This window comes from Palaemon carinicauda, chromosome 1 (genome assembly GCF_036898095.1).
Source record: "Palaemon carinicauda isolate YSFRI2023 chromosome 1, ASM3689809v2, whole genome shotgun sequence".
In the NCBI taxonomy this organism is placed as follows: Eukaryota; Metazoa; Arthropoda; class Malacostraca; order Decapoda; family Palaemonidae; genus Palaemon; species Palaemon carinicauda.
Window position 1 is genome coordinate 22,412,804 of NC_090725.1, and position 15,000 is coordinate 22,427,803.

The window sequence follows — 15,000 nt, forward strand, 5'->3', positions numbered from 1 at the left end:
CATTCTTAAACTATTTATTATTCCAAATATAATTGTTTGCACTTTTGCATGGTGCAAAACAATGCTTATATATTTCTTATAGGTTTAGTTACATCTTTTATAGAGAAGAATATACCCATTTTGCTAACTTCAACTAGTTAATGGACCTTTCACTCTTTTAGTTTTACTTTTTTAAATCGATCTCATATAGTAAAGGTTACTTACCGGTTTAAAGAAAGAGACCCTAATGTGAATCTTAGGTTCAAAATGAAATTAAAGATTCAATTTTACGGAACAGTAACATTGCCCTTGCAAGCAAGACAATGCCCTAGAGACTCACCATACATGCATATGATTAGTGCCCGTACCCCCTCTCCATCCAAGCTAGGACCAGGGAGGGCTAGACAATGGCTGCTGATGACTCAGCATGTAGCCCTATAGGCTCCCCCAAACCCCCCCCCCCCCCATCCTTAGCTCACAAGGGTAGTGAGGTTGCAGCGACCAAAGGAACTAACAAGTTTGAGTGCGACTCGAACCCCAGTCTGGCGATCACCAGGCAGAGACGGTACTAAATAGGCCACAAAAATGAAAAATCTGAATTCGTAGTCATCGTCATCAAACATTCGTGTTTAATATATTGAAAGTTTAGTTACTATCTAACGGCAACTTTGCTCTAGTTTTCTTATTCTGTCCTTTTAACATGCCGTGATAAATAGAAGGTATTTAGCTTTAAAAAGACACAAACATCAGTATCCTAGAATTATAGATATTTTCACACATACCGATGCTGATGTAATGTTTCACACCGAGAATATACAAATGAATGCTTATCATACTTAATATAGCAGGATATATATATATATATATATATATATATATATATATATATATATATATATGCATATATATATATATATATGTGTGTGTATAAATATATAAAATATCATATTTGTATATGAATATATGATTTTATACATAATATATATGTATACATATATATATATATATTTATATATATATGTGTGTGTGTATATATATATGTATATATATATGTCTGTATGTATATATATTTATATATATATATATATATATATATATATATATATATATATATATATATATATATATATATATATTCAGTATATATAAGCATGTATTATTCAAGTATTCACACACACACAGTCACACACACAAACACACACAGACATATATATATATATATATATATATATATATATATATATATATACATATATATATATACATATATATATATATATATATCAATAACACTCGTGATTTTAATCAATGTAAATATCCAACACAATAGCATTTAATACCGAATTCTACCTTGGAAATGTATTTCCAATGAAAATTCATTTATTATAACAGCTGCTGGCTCGGCAGAGATTCGAACCTTTGCATCTATGCATCGAGCTATCAAGGAAGGTAGAAATTGGTATTAAATGCCATTGTGGTAGATATATATATATATATATATATATATATATATATATATATATATATATATGTATATATATATATATATATATATATGTATATATATATGCATATATATATATATATATATATATATATATATATATATGTATATATATCATATATATATATATATATATATATATATATATATATATATTTTCCTCTTACGCCAATTAATGGAAAGCCGTCTCTATCTTGAGCCTTTAATTCGATACTTCTTCATTCATCACCTCCTACTTCGTGCTTCATAGTCCTCAGCCATGTAGGTCTGGGTCTCCAAACTCTTCTAGTGCCTTGTGGAGACCAGCTGAACGTTTGGTGAACTAATCTCTCTTGGGTAGTGCGATGTATATATAGCATATTAGTAATGCTCTTGATAAAAAGTTATGAACCCTATATATTGATGTATTTTCAAGCCAGGGCAAATTTATTTTCTCTTGATCCCTGTGATAGTCTGTTCAATGTTCGTCCAGAAGGAAGGGAATTTGAGAACAGCTCCTGACAGTTCAGTGCGGCGTAAAATTCCCCGAAGACCCAAAACATACAGCTATTGATCCTCTCTGCTGTATTCTTATTACGAGAATTAAAAAAAAAAAAAATATTTTCCAGTTCAGTTTACAATCTAAAGGTGTGTGGTAGAGGTGAGAAGACATATTGCAGGGAATTAGAATGATATGACTCTTGATGAAGTGTGAAGGACTGAGAAACAGAGTCGTGACGCTGAGAAATTCTTGGAAAGCAAAATCGTCTTATGGTGATTAAAGGAAGAAAGCAGATAGCGAGCTGTATATTTCCTCAGCATGAAAAATTTCGAAATACAGTGGCTTTGCAGAAGAATAAGTTATATATATATATATATATATATATATATATATATATATATATATATATATGTATGTATATATGCATACATATATATATCTATATATATATATATATATATATATATATATATATATATATATATATATATATATATAAATATATATACATGTACATATACATATATATATACATATATATATATATATATATATATATATATATATATATATATATATATATATAAACACATATATATATATATATATATATATATATATACATATATATATATATATATATATATATATATATATATGTATGTATATATATATAATTCTTCATGCGAGGAGATATTTTATTAGTAACAAATTATTAATTCATATGATAGTATCAAAAAGGCATTAACTACAGTAGAAAAGGTCTTGAACTTGCTTGACACTGCACAGGTCATCGAAATGTTTCTTTTTATTCTTATATAGGCAATCGTACAAAATTATTCTATAAAGCAAGAAAATTATGACAATGCGAAAAAACCCTCATGAAGAAAAATGTTGCATAGATATGAGGTTCATGTATTTTATTGATGTATTTTGCTGTTTGTGTTTCAGATGTAGGTAGTAATAACTTTTAGTCATGATTATGCATTAGTAATTATAATCGGTATGATTTACCAGCGGAATTTATATGACATTAACTGCCTAATTACTTGTGTGGCATTAGACTTACTGGGTGCTGCCATTTTTCCAACATAATTCAACGATATTTGTATTTGTATTATCCATCAGATAAAGGTAAAAAATAGAATACAGAAAGGAATACAAATAAAAACTTTCCTTTTCGTAAATATCGTCGAATTGTGTTAGAAAAAATTTCTTTGGGGTTGAACACAATTTTTATGAAAGAATAAATTCAAACATAAATGGCTATATACAGTATATGAAATGGATTCCTTCAAAGAAGAGTAGTTTAATTGAGATATTCTAACCTGGTTTAATTTGTTTTAAGAATGTAAGGAATGGGTTCGACAACGTCATCTGCTGCTGGAAATTTTACTCTGATCGTATTCTGATCGTTTGTAAGCTGGACAGATTTGAATAATGCTGTTTAAATGTATTTAAACAGAAATGCATGACCCCAGATAGCCATTACAACCATAATAATCTTATGATTAGGTTATGATTAACAATATACTCTTTCTTTACATAACAAAACATAATCAATAATCACGTGTATTTATGATTTCATTTAGAGTTCATGGATGCTTAGGTTACATAATAGCAAAGTAGGATATCATATTTGGACAATTGAAATTCGTACTCTTCCTTTCTCTTTCAGCTCTAATTTCGTTCCAATTCGTACGCTCGTTTTAGATTGCCATGTACATCACCGCACTCTTCGGAAATCTTTCTCTCATGAGAAAGAGTGGGGAAGGGGAAAGGGAGGGGGGAGAAAGTGGAGAGTTAAAGAAGAGGGGGAAACATAAAGGGTTCCGTTTCCCCAAGTTAGCAACTCTCATAAACACTTTTGAAATGGTCATCATCATGTATTATTTTGTTTATATTTTCTTGTGTATGGTCTATGGATAAAATTCATACCTGGTTGAATAATATGTTAAGAAATTGTCTAATATAGAAGCCGTTTAATACAAATAATGGTCCTACCAAAAAGCTTTTGAATGCCAGAAAGGGAGTCGTACACTTGAATAAGGATTCGACGAACGGACAACAAATCATTAAGAAAGGAACCATAGATCTCTTCTCGTTACGTTAAGTTGGGATGGCAGGGATCCTCTTTTTAAAAGATGTGATCGAGCTGAAATGATCTTTAAAATAGCGTAAATTGTATGCAACGTTATTGTAAAATAGTCAATTTCACTGAAAGTGGAAGAGTTTTATAATGGCAATCTTCTAAATCAAGGCTTACGGCACTATAAGTTCCAAAGATGGCTTCGCAACCTACGAATATCGAGAAGTGAGGAGTGGATTCAAACACATATGCGGAATAGATGAACTGGTGTTTTGATAGCAATAAGCAATATTACTTTTTTATTATCATTATTATTTTGAGAATCCGGGTCTAATGTCATGTTGAAAGATGGTTCTAGTAGGCCTATGTGAATTTTCAGAAGACGACAGATATTGCATCCAATACAAAACTGAAATATGAACTAAAAACTTTTAAAAAATAGGCCTATTCATATTATATAGCCAATGTTGTAATCAAAACAAAAATAAAATAAGAAAATAACGAAAAAGTATTTCTATATATTAGATAAACTATACAGTTCTGTGGGTTTAGTAAAATTAAAAGTTTGCAATTACTTTGAGCACATAGTACTTGCCTTTTATTCTAAAGTGCTTACCTTGCCCATGGCTTGTTATACTCTTACTTTTGGCTTGGATGTCTGCACGATTACTAAAAGTCTTATGAACAAAAAGTCCTTGAAATCTTTCTGAGAAGATTACAGAGTTCTGATGATCAAATAACAACACTTAAGAGCAGAAATCTTATCAGACTTAAGTCTGTTTACCCCTTAACCATTCATATCCACATTACTCCCAGGAATTTTTTTTTTCTTTTTTTTTCCTTGCCTAGTTTACCTTGTAGTCAGGCACTGTTGTCGATTTTGAAGATTATGATTACTCGTAAAATTATGTTTTAGAGTTATTTGTTTCCAGGACTCAACTAATGTTACTTGACTAATCAAATGAACTCTCAACAGGTGTACAGTACGCTATTAGCAGAGTATTCGGCAAATGTCGTCGAGGCTCTATTCCTGACTACACCTTCGATAAAACACACCGTAAGTACTATCATATGTATGTAGCATATCTGTAAATACTTTTGATTACGTGCAACTATGCAATTATATATATATATATATATATATATATATATATATATATATATATATATATATATATATATATATATGCAGTATATATATATATATATATATATATATATATATATATATATATATATATATATATATATGCAGTATATATATATATATATATATATATATATGTTTTTATATGGCTAACGGTATGTCTGATAATTTTTTGGTGGAAGGAAAATTAGTTGTAGCAAAAGAGTGGGGGAATAGAGTAGGTGGATGTAAAAGGGAGCTAGTGAGGGTTGAAGAGCTAATAAAACCGGGGGTAAAAAGTAAATATCAGGAAAAGGTTGAAAATGGCATATGACGATATGAAAGTAAGAGAAACTGGTAATTTAGAGGAGTGGAAGTTAGTAAAAGAAAATTTTGTTGGGATTGCAAGTGATGTGTGTGGCAAGAAGGTTGTTGGAGGCAGCATGAGGAAGGGCAGTGAATGGTGGAATGAAGGAATGAAGCTAAAAGTGGAAGAGAAAAAGAGGGCTTTTGAAGAATGGCTGCAGAGTAATAGTATAGAGAAGTATGAAAAATATAGAGTGAAAAATATGGAAGTAAAGCGCAAGGTACGTGAGGCAAAGAGGGCAGCTGACCTGAGGTGGGGTCAGGGATTGGGTCAGTCATATGAAGAGAATAAGAAGAAGTTTTGGAAAGAAGTGAAGAGAGTAAGGAAGGCTGGCTCTAGAATTGAAGAGACAGTGAAAGATGGAAATGGAAGGTTGTTAAAAGGAGAGGAGGCAAGGAAAAGGTAGGCGGAATATTTTGAAAGTTTACTGAATGTTGAGGATAATAGGGAGGCAGATGTAATTGCTGTTGCAGGTGTTGAGGTGCCGGTGATGGGAGATGAGAATGAGAGAGAGATTACAATAGAGGAAGTGAGGAGAGCACTAGATGAAACGATAGTAGGAAAAGCATCTGGTATGGATGGTGTGAGAGCTGAGATGTTGAAGGAAGGGGGTGTGACTGTACTTGAATGGTTGGTGAGATTGTTTAATATGTGTTTTGTGTTGTCAATGGTACCAGTAGATTGGGTTTTTACATGTATTGTACCACTATATAAGGGTAAGGGAGATGTGCATGAGTGTTGTAATTCAAGAGGTATTAGTTTGTTGAGTGTAGTTGGAAAAGTGTATGAAGAGTAATGATTAATAGGATTAAGGATAAAACAGAGAATGCAATCTTAGAAGTACATGGTGGTTTTAGAAGAGGTAGGGGTTGTATGAATCAGATTTTTACAGTTAGGCAGATATACAAGAAATATTTAGCAAAAGGTAAGGAGGTGTATGTTGCGTTTATGGATCTGGAGAAAGCGTATGATAGAGTTGATAGGGAAGCAATGTGGAATGGGATGAGGTTATATGGAGTTGGTGGAAGGTTGTTGCAAGCAGTGAAAAGTTTCTACAAAGGTAGTAAAGCATGTGTTAGAATAGGAAATGAAGTGAGTGACTGGTTTCCGGTGAGAGTGGGGCTGAGACAGGGATGTGTGATGTCGGCGTGGTTGTTTAACTTGTATGTTGATGGAGTGGTGAGAGAGGTGAATGCTCAAGTGCTTGGACAAGGATTAAAACTGGTAGACGAGAATGACCATGAATGGGAGGTAAATCAGTTGTTGTTTGTGGATGATACTGTACTGGTTGCAGACACAAAAGAGAAGCTTGACCGACTAGTGACAGAATTTGGAAGGGTGTGTGAGAGAAGGAAGTTGAGAGTTGATGTGGGTAAGAGTAAGGTTATGAGATGTACGAGAAGGGAAGGTGGTGCGAGGTTGAATGTCATGTTGAATGGAGAGTTACTTGAGGAGGTGGATCATTTTAAGTACTTGGGGTCTGTTGTTGCAGCAAATGGTGGAGTGAAAGCAGATGTACGTCAGAGAGTGAATGAAGGTTGCAAAGTGTTGGGGGTAGTTAAGGGAGTAGTAAAAAATAGAGGGTTGGGCATGAATGTTAAGAGAGTTCTATATGAAAAAGTGATTGTACCAACTGTGATCTATGGATCGGAGTTGTGGGGAATGAAAGTGATGGAGAGACAGAAATTGAATGTGTTTGAGATGAAGTGTTTGAGGAATATGGCTGGTGCATCTCGAGTAGATAGGGTTAGGAACGAAGTGGTGAGTGTGAAAATGGGTGTAAGAAATGAGTTAGCAGCTAGAGTGGATATGAATGTGTTGAGGTGGTTTGGCCATGTTGAGAGAATGGAAAATGGCTGTCTGCTAAAGAAGGCGATGAATGCAAGAGTTGATGGAAGAAGTACAAGAGGAAGGCCAAGGTTTGGGTGGGTGGATGGAGTGAAGGAAGCTCTGGGTGACAGGAGGATAGATGGGAGAGAGGCAAGAGAGCATGCTAGAAATAGGAATGAATGGCAAGCGATTGTGACGCAGTTCCGGTAGGCCCTGCTGCTTCCTCCGGTGCCTTAAATGACCGCGGAGGTAGCAGCAGTAGGGGATTCAGCATTATGAAGCTTCATCTGTGGTGGATAACGGGAGAGGGTGGGCTGTGGTACCCTAGCAGTACCAGCTGAACTCGGTTGAGTCCCTTGTCAGGCTGGGAGGAACGTGGAGAGTAGAGGTCTCCTTTTTGTTTTGTTTCATTGTTGATGTCGGCTAACCCCCAAAATTGGGGGAAGTGCCTTGGTATATGTATGCATGCATACATGTATATATATATATATATATATATATATATATATATATATATATATATATATATATATATATATATCAGTCATAGTTAATTCACTGCAGGACAAATGCCTTAGATATGACCTTCCACCAGCGTCTGTTTATGTCAGTCTATAACAGCAAATTTTCTTAGCTCACCAATAGTCTTCTCTTCCCTCCTCTGCATCGTTTGCAGTCTCTCTGGCCCGTCTGTTATCTGCCATTCTCAATTTATGTCCTGCCCATGTCTATTTCTTTTGTTTTATCTCGTATACATGTTGCTCTTTTTCTGTTTCTTATTTTTCCATGTCTGTTTGAGTTGTAACTAGCTAATGTTTTGAAGCCACCCGTTGAGATACTACCGCTAGAGCTTTATTGGGTCCTAAAACTGGCCAGACAGTATTACATTGGATCCCTCTCTCTCTGGTTGCGGCTCATTCTGTCTTTGCCTACACATACACCTAATAGTATGGTATATTCTTTCCCCATTCTCCTCTGTCATACATCTGACAAGACTGTGATTACCAAACAATTCTTCAATCAGGGGGTGGTTATCTATTGCACTGTAATTATTCAGTGGTTACTTTAACCTTGGTAAGGGTAGAAGAGACTCTTTAGCTATGGTAAGCAGCTTTTCTAGGAGAACGACACTCCAAAATCAAACCATTGTTCTCCGGCCTTGGGTAGTGCTATAGCCTCTGTACTATGGTCTTCTATTGTCTTGAATTAGAGTTCTCTTGCTCTAGGGTACACTAGGGTACGCTGTTCTATCTTATTTATCTTTCTCTTGTTTTGTGTTTTAAGTCTTTATAGTTTGTTTATGAAATATCTAATTTAATGTTGTTACTTTTTCTAAGATATTTTATTTTGATTGGGTTAATTCTCTTGTAATGTATTCATTTCCTTGTTTCCTTTCCGTATTGGGTCTATTTTCCCTGTTGGAGTCTTTGGGCTTATAGCATCTTGTTTTTCCAACTAGGGTTGTAGCTTAGCTTCTAATAATAATAATAATAATAATAATAATAATAATAATAATAATAGTAATAATAATAAGACTCCAAGTTGCTGATGCATGTGTAAATACTGGAAGGACCATCGGATTGAATAATTTTCTTTTTAGAGAAAGTGGCATTTTACGCTTCATAATCTCCTTTAGTTTACCAAAAGCTCTTCATCCTATGCTTATCATTCTTTTAGTATAGGTCTCCTATTCTGGGGAAACGCGTACTGTCTGTCCTAAGTACGCATATTCATTAACAATCTGCAGCGGTTCGTCCGCTCCTAGTTCGTCCGTAACCTTTATTGGTTATCACTGTGTTTTCATTGAGAATGGGTAAGTCAATGTGGATTTAAAGACGAAACTAGTTGTAAACATAACCTATATGAAATCCTAGAGAGATACGGAAAAAGGTATATGTTGAATTCATAACTATAGTAGATATATTTGTCTAAAAATACTTCAGATAAGCCCTCCAAGATGAATAAAACCATACGCAGGATTTTAAACGTTGATAGTGACCTCTGAGATTCAAGAACAAAGCCATTAGTTTCTTCAAGTTCCAGAGAAAGATAACCAGATATGATGACCGGATATGTGTAGGATATGACAAGGGGTCACCAGAAGACTTTGGTTTACTCTAATTATATGGTTTTATAACCTATAAACCAAATGCATTTTGGATATGAACCAATCATAAAAATAAATCTATTTCAACTGTAAAATAACCAGATATCTGGGGTTATTTTTTTTTTTCTTTGTACCCAACAGTTGCCTCATTAAAAAATCTATCTACGTTTCTTGTGAATGATTAGCAGACTATCAGGCTATTGAACATTCGTCTCTGAATACAAGCAGGCTCTCTCTCGTCACCATCCAATTTCCATCCTTCCAGCTCACCCACTTCTTTCTGAAAGGTCGAAGTCTTCTCACGAGTTCTTTCTATCAATTTGACTGGAATTTCTGAGAACTCTTTGACTGTTTTCCTTTTTTCATGTTATGTGCACAGAACCGATGCTGTTTCCCTTCATAAATACATTCCCCAGTTTTGATTCCTATATTTATCTTTCATTAGTCAAACTTTGGTTTGTACTACTAAGAAAAGAAAGCAACTCTTGAACTTGACTCAAATAGGAGATAAATTGATATTTTAATTGACAAATATTCACTGAAGTAAGGACTTCAAAAGCAAAAGATATTTTCGGACCATTTTTTGTGGAGATAATTAACCTTGCCATATATATATATATATATATATATATATATATATATATATATATATATATATATATATATATATGTATATATATATATATATATATATATATATATATATATATATGTGTGTGTGTGTGTGTGTGAGTGTGTGTATGTGCGAGTGTGTGTGTCTGTATGTGTGAGTGCGTGCGTGATGAGTGAGAGAGCGAGAGAGGGAATGAAATGCAATATGGGATTTAGACTTAATGCCAGGCACTGAAAACTGAGTTGGTCATTCAGAGCTTTAGCTAATCTTTAATGAATTGTGTGAAAGATGAAGTAAATTAGAGGAATACTTTATGAAATATGAAAATTCAGTTAAGATAAAGTTATTAATTGTTTTTTAATCGTACAGCAACTGCATACCAGATATGCATGAAGTTGCTCATTAGAAAATTAATATATATATATATATATATATATATATATATATATATATATATATATATATACATATATATATGTGTGTATATATGTATATATACACACACACACACACATATATATATATATATATATATATATATATATATATATATATATATATATATATATATATATCACGTTTTATAAGGAAAGAGAGAGAGAGAGAGAGCCTTATTGCCTTATTGCTTTATTTTATGTTTGGGTTCCCCCAGGTCCCTCAGTGTGAGGCTAATGCATCTTCCGGTGTATTTTGCATCTTCCAGTCTTGGATGGTCTGGGTTGCATCTTAGGTATTTTTCGAGCTTATTCTTAAACACATCTACGCTCACTCCTATGTTTCTTAGATGAGCTGGCAGCGCATTAAATAGTCGCTGCATTATTGATGCTGGTGCGTAGTGGATTAATGTCCTGTGCGCCTTCCTTAGTTTTCCTGGTATATTTTTTGCACTATTAATCTACCTCGGCTTGCTCTTTCTGATATTTTTAGCTCCATGATGTTTTCAGTAATTCCTTCTATTTGCTTCCATGCTTGTATTATCATGTAGCGTTCTCTTCACCTTTCTTGACTGTATAGTTTTAAAAATTGCAGTCTTTCCCAGTAGTCAAGGTCCTTAACTTCTATTCTAGCAGTATAGGACCTTTGTACACTCTCTATTTGTGCAATATCCTTTTGGTAGTGTGGGTACCATATCACATTGCAGTACTCGAGTGTACTACGTACATAAGTTTTGTAAAGCATAATCATGTGTTCAGCTTTTCTTGTTTTAAAGTGTCTGAATAACATTCCCATTTTTGCTTTACATTTAGCCAACAGTGTTGCTATTTGGTCGTTGCATAACATATTCCTATTTAACATTACACCAAGGTCTTTAATTGCTTCCTTGTTTGTGACTGTCTCGTTATTAGGTCCCTTGTATGCATACACCATTCCGTCTCTGTTTCCATAATTTATTGATTCGAATTTATCGGAGTTAAATACCATCCTATTTATCTCTGCCCATTCATATATTTTGTTTAGATCTCTTTGTAGTGAGTTCTTATCTTCATCACAAGTAATTTCTCTACTTATTCTTGTGTCATCGGCGAAACTTCTCACTACAGAGTTTTTAACATCACAGTCTATGTCTGAGATCCTAATAACAAACAGCAGTGCAGCTAATACCGTACCTTGTGGCACGCCAGATATTACCTGAGCTTCATCTGATTTCTCGTCATTTGCAACCACTATCTGTTTTCTGTTTTGCAGAAATTCTTTTACCCATTTTCCTATCTTTCCCACAATATTATGCTTTCTCATTTTTTTCTCTAATATATTATGATGTACCTTGTCAAAGGCTTTTGCAAAATCTAGATAGATCACATCTGTCTTTTTTATTTATCATATTTTTGTATATGTTTTCATAGTGTGCTATCAGTTGGGTTTGTGTACTTTTTCCGGGCACAAAACCGTGTTGACCTATATTAAACAAATTATTTTTAACCAAATGATTCATTATTTTCTTTTTTATTACCCTCTCATACACTTTCATAATATGTGATGTTAGACTAACAGGTCTATATTTGCTTGCTGCTAGTCTTGAACCACTTTTGAAAATAGGGGTTATATAAGTTAATTTATGTTTAACATATATCTCGCTCATATCTGTACTTTGTCTTAGCAGTATTGCAAGCGGCTTCGCGATAGTGTGTGCAGTTTTTTTAACAAAATCGCTGGAACTCCATCTGGTCCGGCTGCCGATCCATTTTTTATTTCGTTTATAGCCTTGACAATATCTGCTTCATTAATATCTATATCCGTTAGATATTCAACCTTTTCTTCTCTCATTTCTGTTTCATTATTCTCATTCGCAATTCTTGGCGTGAACTCACTCCTATATTTTTCTGCTAATATGTTGCATATTTCCTTTTTTTCATTCATTAACAGTCCTTCAATTCTTAGAAGGCCTATTTCTAATCTCCCTTTATTCATCTTTTTTTGCATAGGAGTAAAGTACTTTGGGGTTTCTTTTTATATTTTGAAGTGTCCTTTCTTCTCAATCCCTTTTTTCATTTTCTTTCGATTGTATAATCTTTTGTTCTGCATTTTCTATCTTACATTTTATTTCCATCATTTTCCACACGTTTTTTTTCTTTTGCAAGATTTTTTTTCCACTTTCTAATTTTCTGAAATAAGATCCTTCTGTCTCTTGGTATGCATGTCTTTTGTTTATTGTTTTTTTCGGTACATAATTTTCAACAATTTTCTCCAGTATTTTGTACAGTATGTCCGTATTTACCTATATATTACCACTTACGAATACATTTTTCCATTCTTTGTTCAGTTCTTCATTTATTTCTGGCCATCTTATATTCTTACTATAAAAATTATATTTTCCATATCCTTCCCAACGTTTTGTGCTTTGATTAATTCTGCAATCACTTGCTTTGGAATGGACTATCAATTCTATGACATTGTGGTCTGAAATTCCCGTGTTATACACTATTATTTCTTTAACATAATTCACCTCATTCACAAATACTAGATCTAGGACATTTTCCTTTCTTGTTTGAATGTGGTTTATTTGTTGCATATTATGTTCTAATAGCATATCTTGAAGCTTTTTAAATTGCCTCTTATCTTCTGCGCTACTATTACTCTCTTTTTTATATGTATATATACAACCACTTTCTTCTATCCGTTCTTTCCAATCCACGAAAGGAAAATTAAAATCTCCGGATAGTTTTATATTCCAATCTTTATGGTTTCTACATATATCATCTATTTTTTCTATTATATCAAACTCCTTAGTATTTTGGGGTCTGTAAACTACAATATTCACTAGTTTTTCAAATTCAAATTCTACCGCAATCAATTCACATTCTGTGTTGCTGTATTTTTCACAGACTTTTCCTTGATTTATGTCTCTTCCATATATTGCGGTTCCCCCTTAATTCCTCTTTGTTCTGTCTGATCTATATGTTTGGAAACCCTTTATCTGGTCATCACTGCCAGTCTCTTGCGAATACCATGTTTCACTTATATTTAATATATCTATTTTTTTCAATTTGGGTTAGTTCTTCTAAGAACTCTATTTTCCTTTTAGAGTTACTCGTGACTAAACCCTGTGCATTCATCACAATAATGGTTTGTGTTTCATCCCCATTATTTAATATTGGTAATATGGATTTTCCCATGCTTCCTTCCAGTTCTGATTTGATGTTCTTTTCTTAATTTCCAGGAATTCTGCCATTAAAAAATCCAACTTTTCTATTATATTTGCTCTTTCACCTTCATATTTATTTTTGTGTGTATACCTGCAATTATCCCCATATCTGCACCAACCCCTGGCATTATAGATGTATTCCTTGTAGTTTGGCTCTAAATGTGCATATTTGGGTTGAAAGACATATCTTGGGGCCTTTTGTGCTAGCGCGGTATATACTCGGCTTGGTTTTTTGTTTCTTTTCTTCTTTCATTTTTGCTTTCATTTTTCTTTTCTGTTTGCTGAGTTCTCTTACTTTCATTCATGGTTGCAGGATGCATATATCGACATTTTTTGTTGAATTTGCATCCTTTTCCTTCATTTAGGTTTTTACATATTTTTGGATGGAGATCTCTGCATTCGTTTCCATATCCGTCTAAATACGCACATTTACCATATATTTCATAATTATGACATATCTTTGGATGCTTGTAGTAGCATCTTTCGACAAATCTGCAATTCCCTCTTTTCAGCAAATTGCAGACTATATCTTTCTTTTCTTTTTTTTTTCTTGTTCTTGCTCTTCCCTAAAAGTATGTAGGTTCGGGTAGAGTCTCTTGGGTCTATCATTTGTTTCTATCTGATAATTTATTTCTTCGTAAGTATGTTGTTGGATGGCATCATAAGTTATATCAATGATTTCCTCTGCATCCTTACACATATCCTGTTCATTTTTCTCTTCTTCTTCTTCTTCTTCTTCTTCTTCTTCTATCTTCAACTATTTGCAGATTTAGTCTCGACTTGATTATATATTCTATCCAGACTAAGCATGTTGAGAGAGAGAGAGAGAGAGAGAGAGAGAGAGAGAGAGAGAGAGATAAACGCAGTCATGTGCTTGATGTTTTTTTAAAGCTGGCTTCTCATGAATATTGTAAGTCTGGGCATATTTTAAACCGTCATCGTATTTCAGTATGTCTCTCTTAGTAGTAAGCTCAGTAAAAATGACGATACAACTTTGAATTGAAATGCTTAAAAGACTTATAAGATGCTTTATTTCGGCCCAATTAAAGTGAAATACGTACTTTTGTTTCTAAATAGCACTAGTTTATACTGAACCGTTGAAGAAAAATACTGTAACAGCTTTTTTTGTTAGTATTTGGATATAGTGATTATTTCATATTGATAAGAACGTGTTTCTTACATGTGAATACATTCAACATGAGCATATAACGTTATCATAAGTAAGAGTTGGTGGAGCATGTTATTTTGTTTGGTTTTCTCT

At 33.3% G+C, this 15,000-nt stretch overlaps 1 protein-coding gene across 2 annotated transcripts in view; it reads left to right on the top strand.

Annotated features, from left to right (window-relative positions):
• The window catches only part of LOC137647243 (uncharacterized), a 194,367-nt gene that overhangs the window by 105,716 nt on the left and 73,651 nt on the right, over positions 1–15,000 (top strand). For both annotated transcript variants that reach the window (XM_068380642.1, XM_068380633.1), the window contains exon 9: positions 5,030–5,110. In XM_068380642.1, coding sequence (XP_068236743.1) covers positions 5,030–5,110 — 81 coding nt within the window. The remainder of the gene's footprint in view (positions 1–5,029; positions 5,111–15,000) is intronic.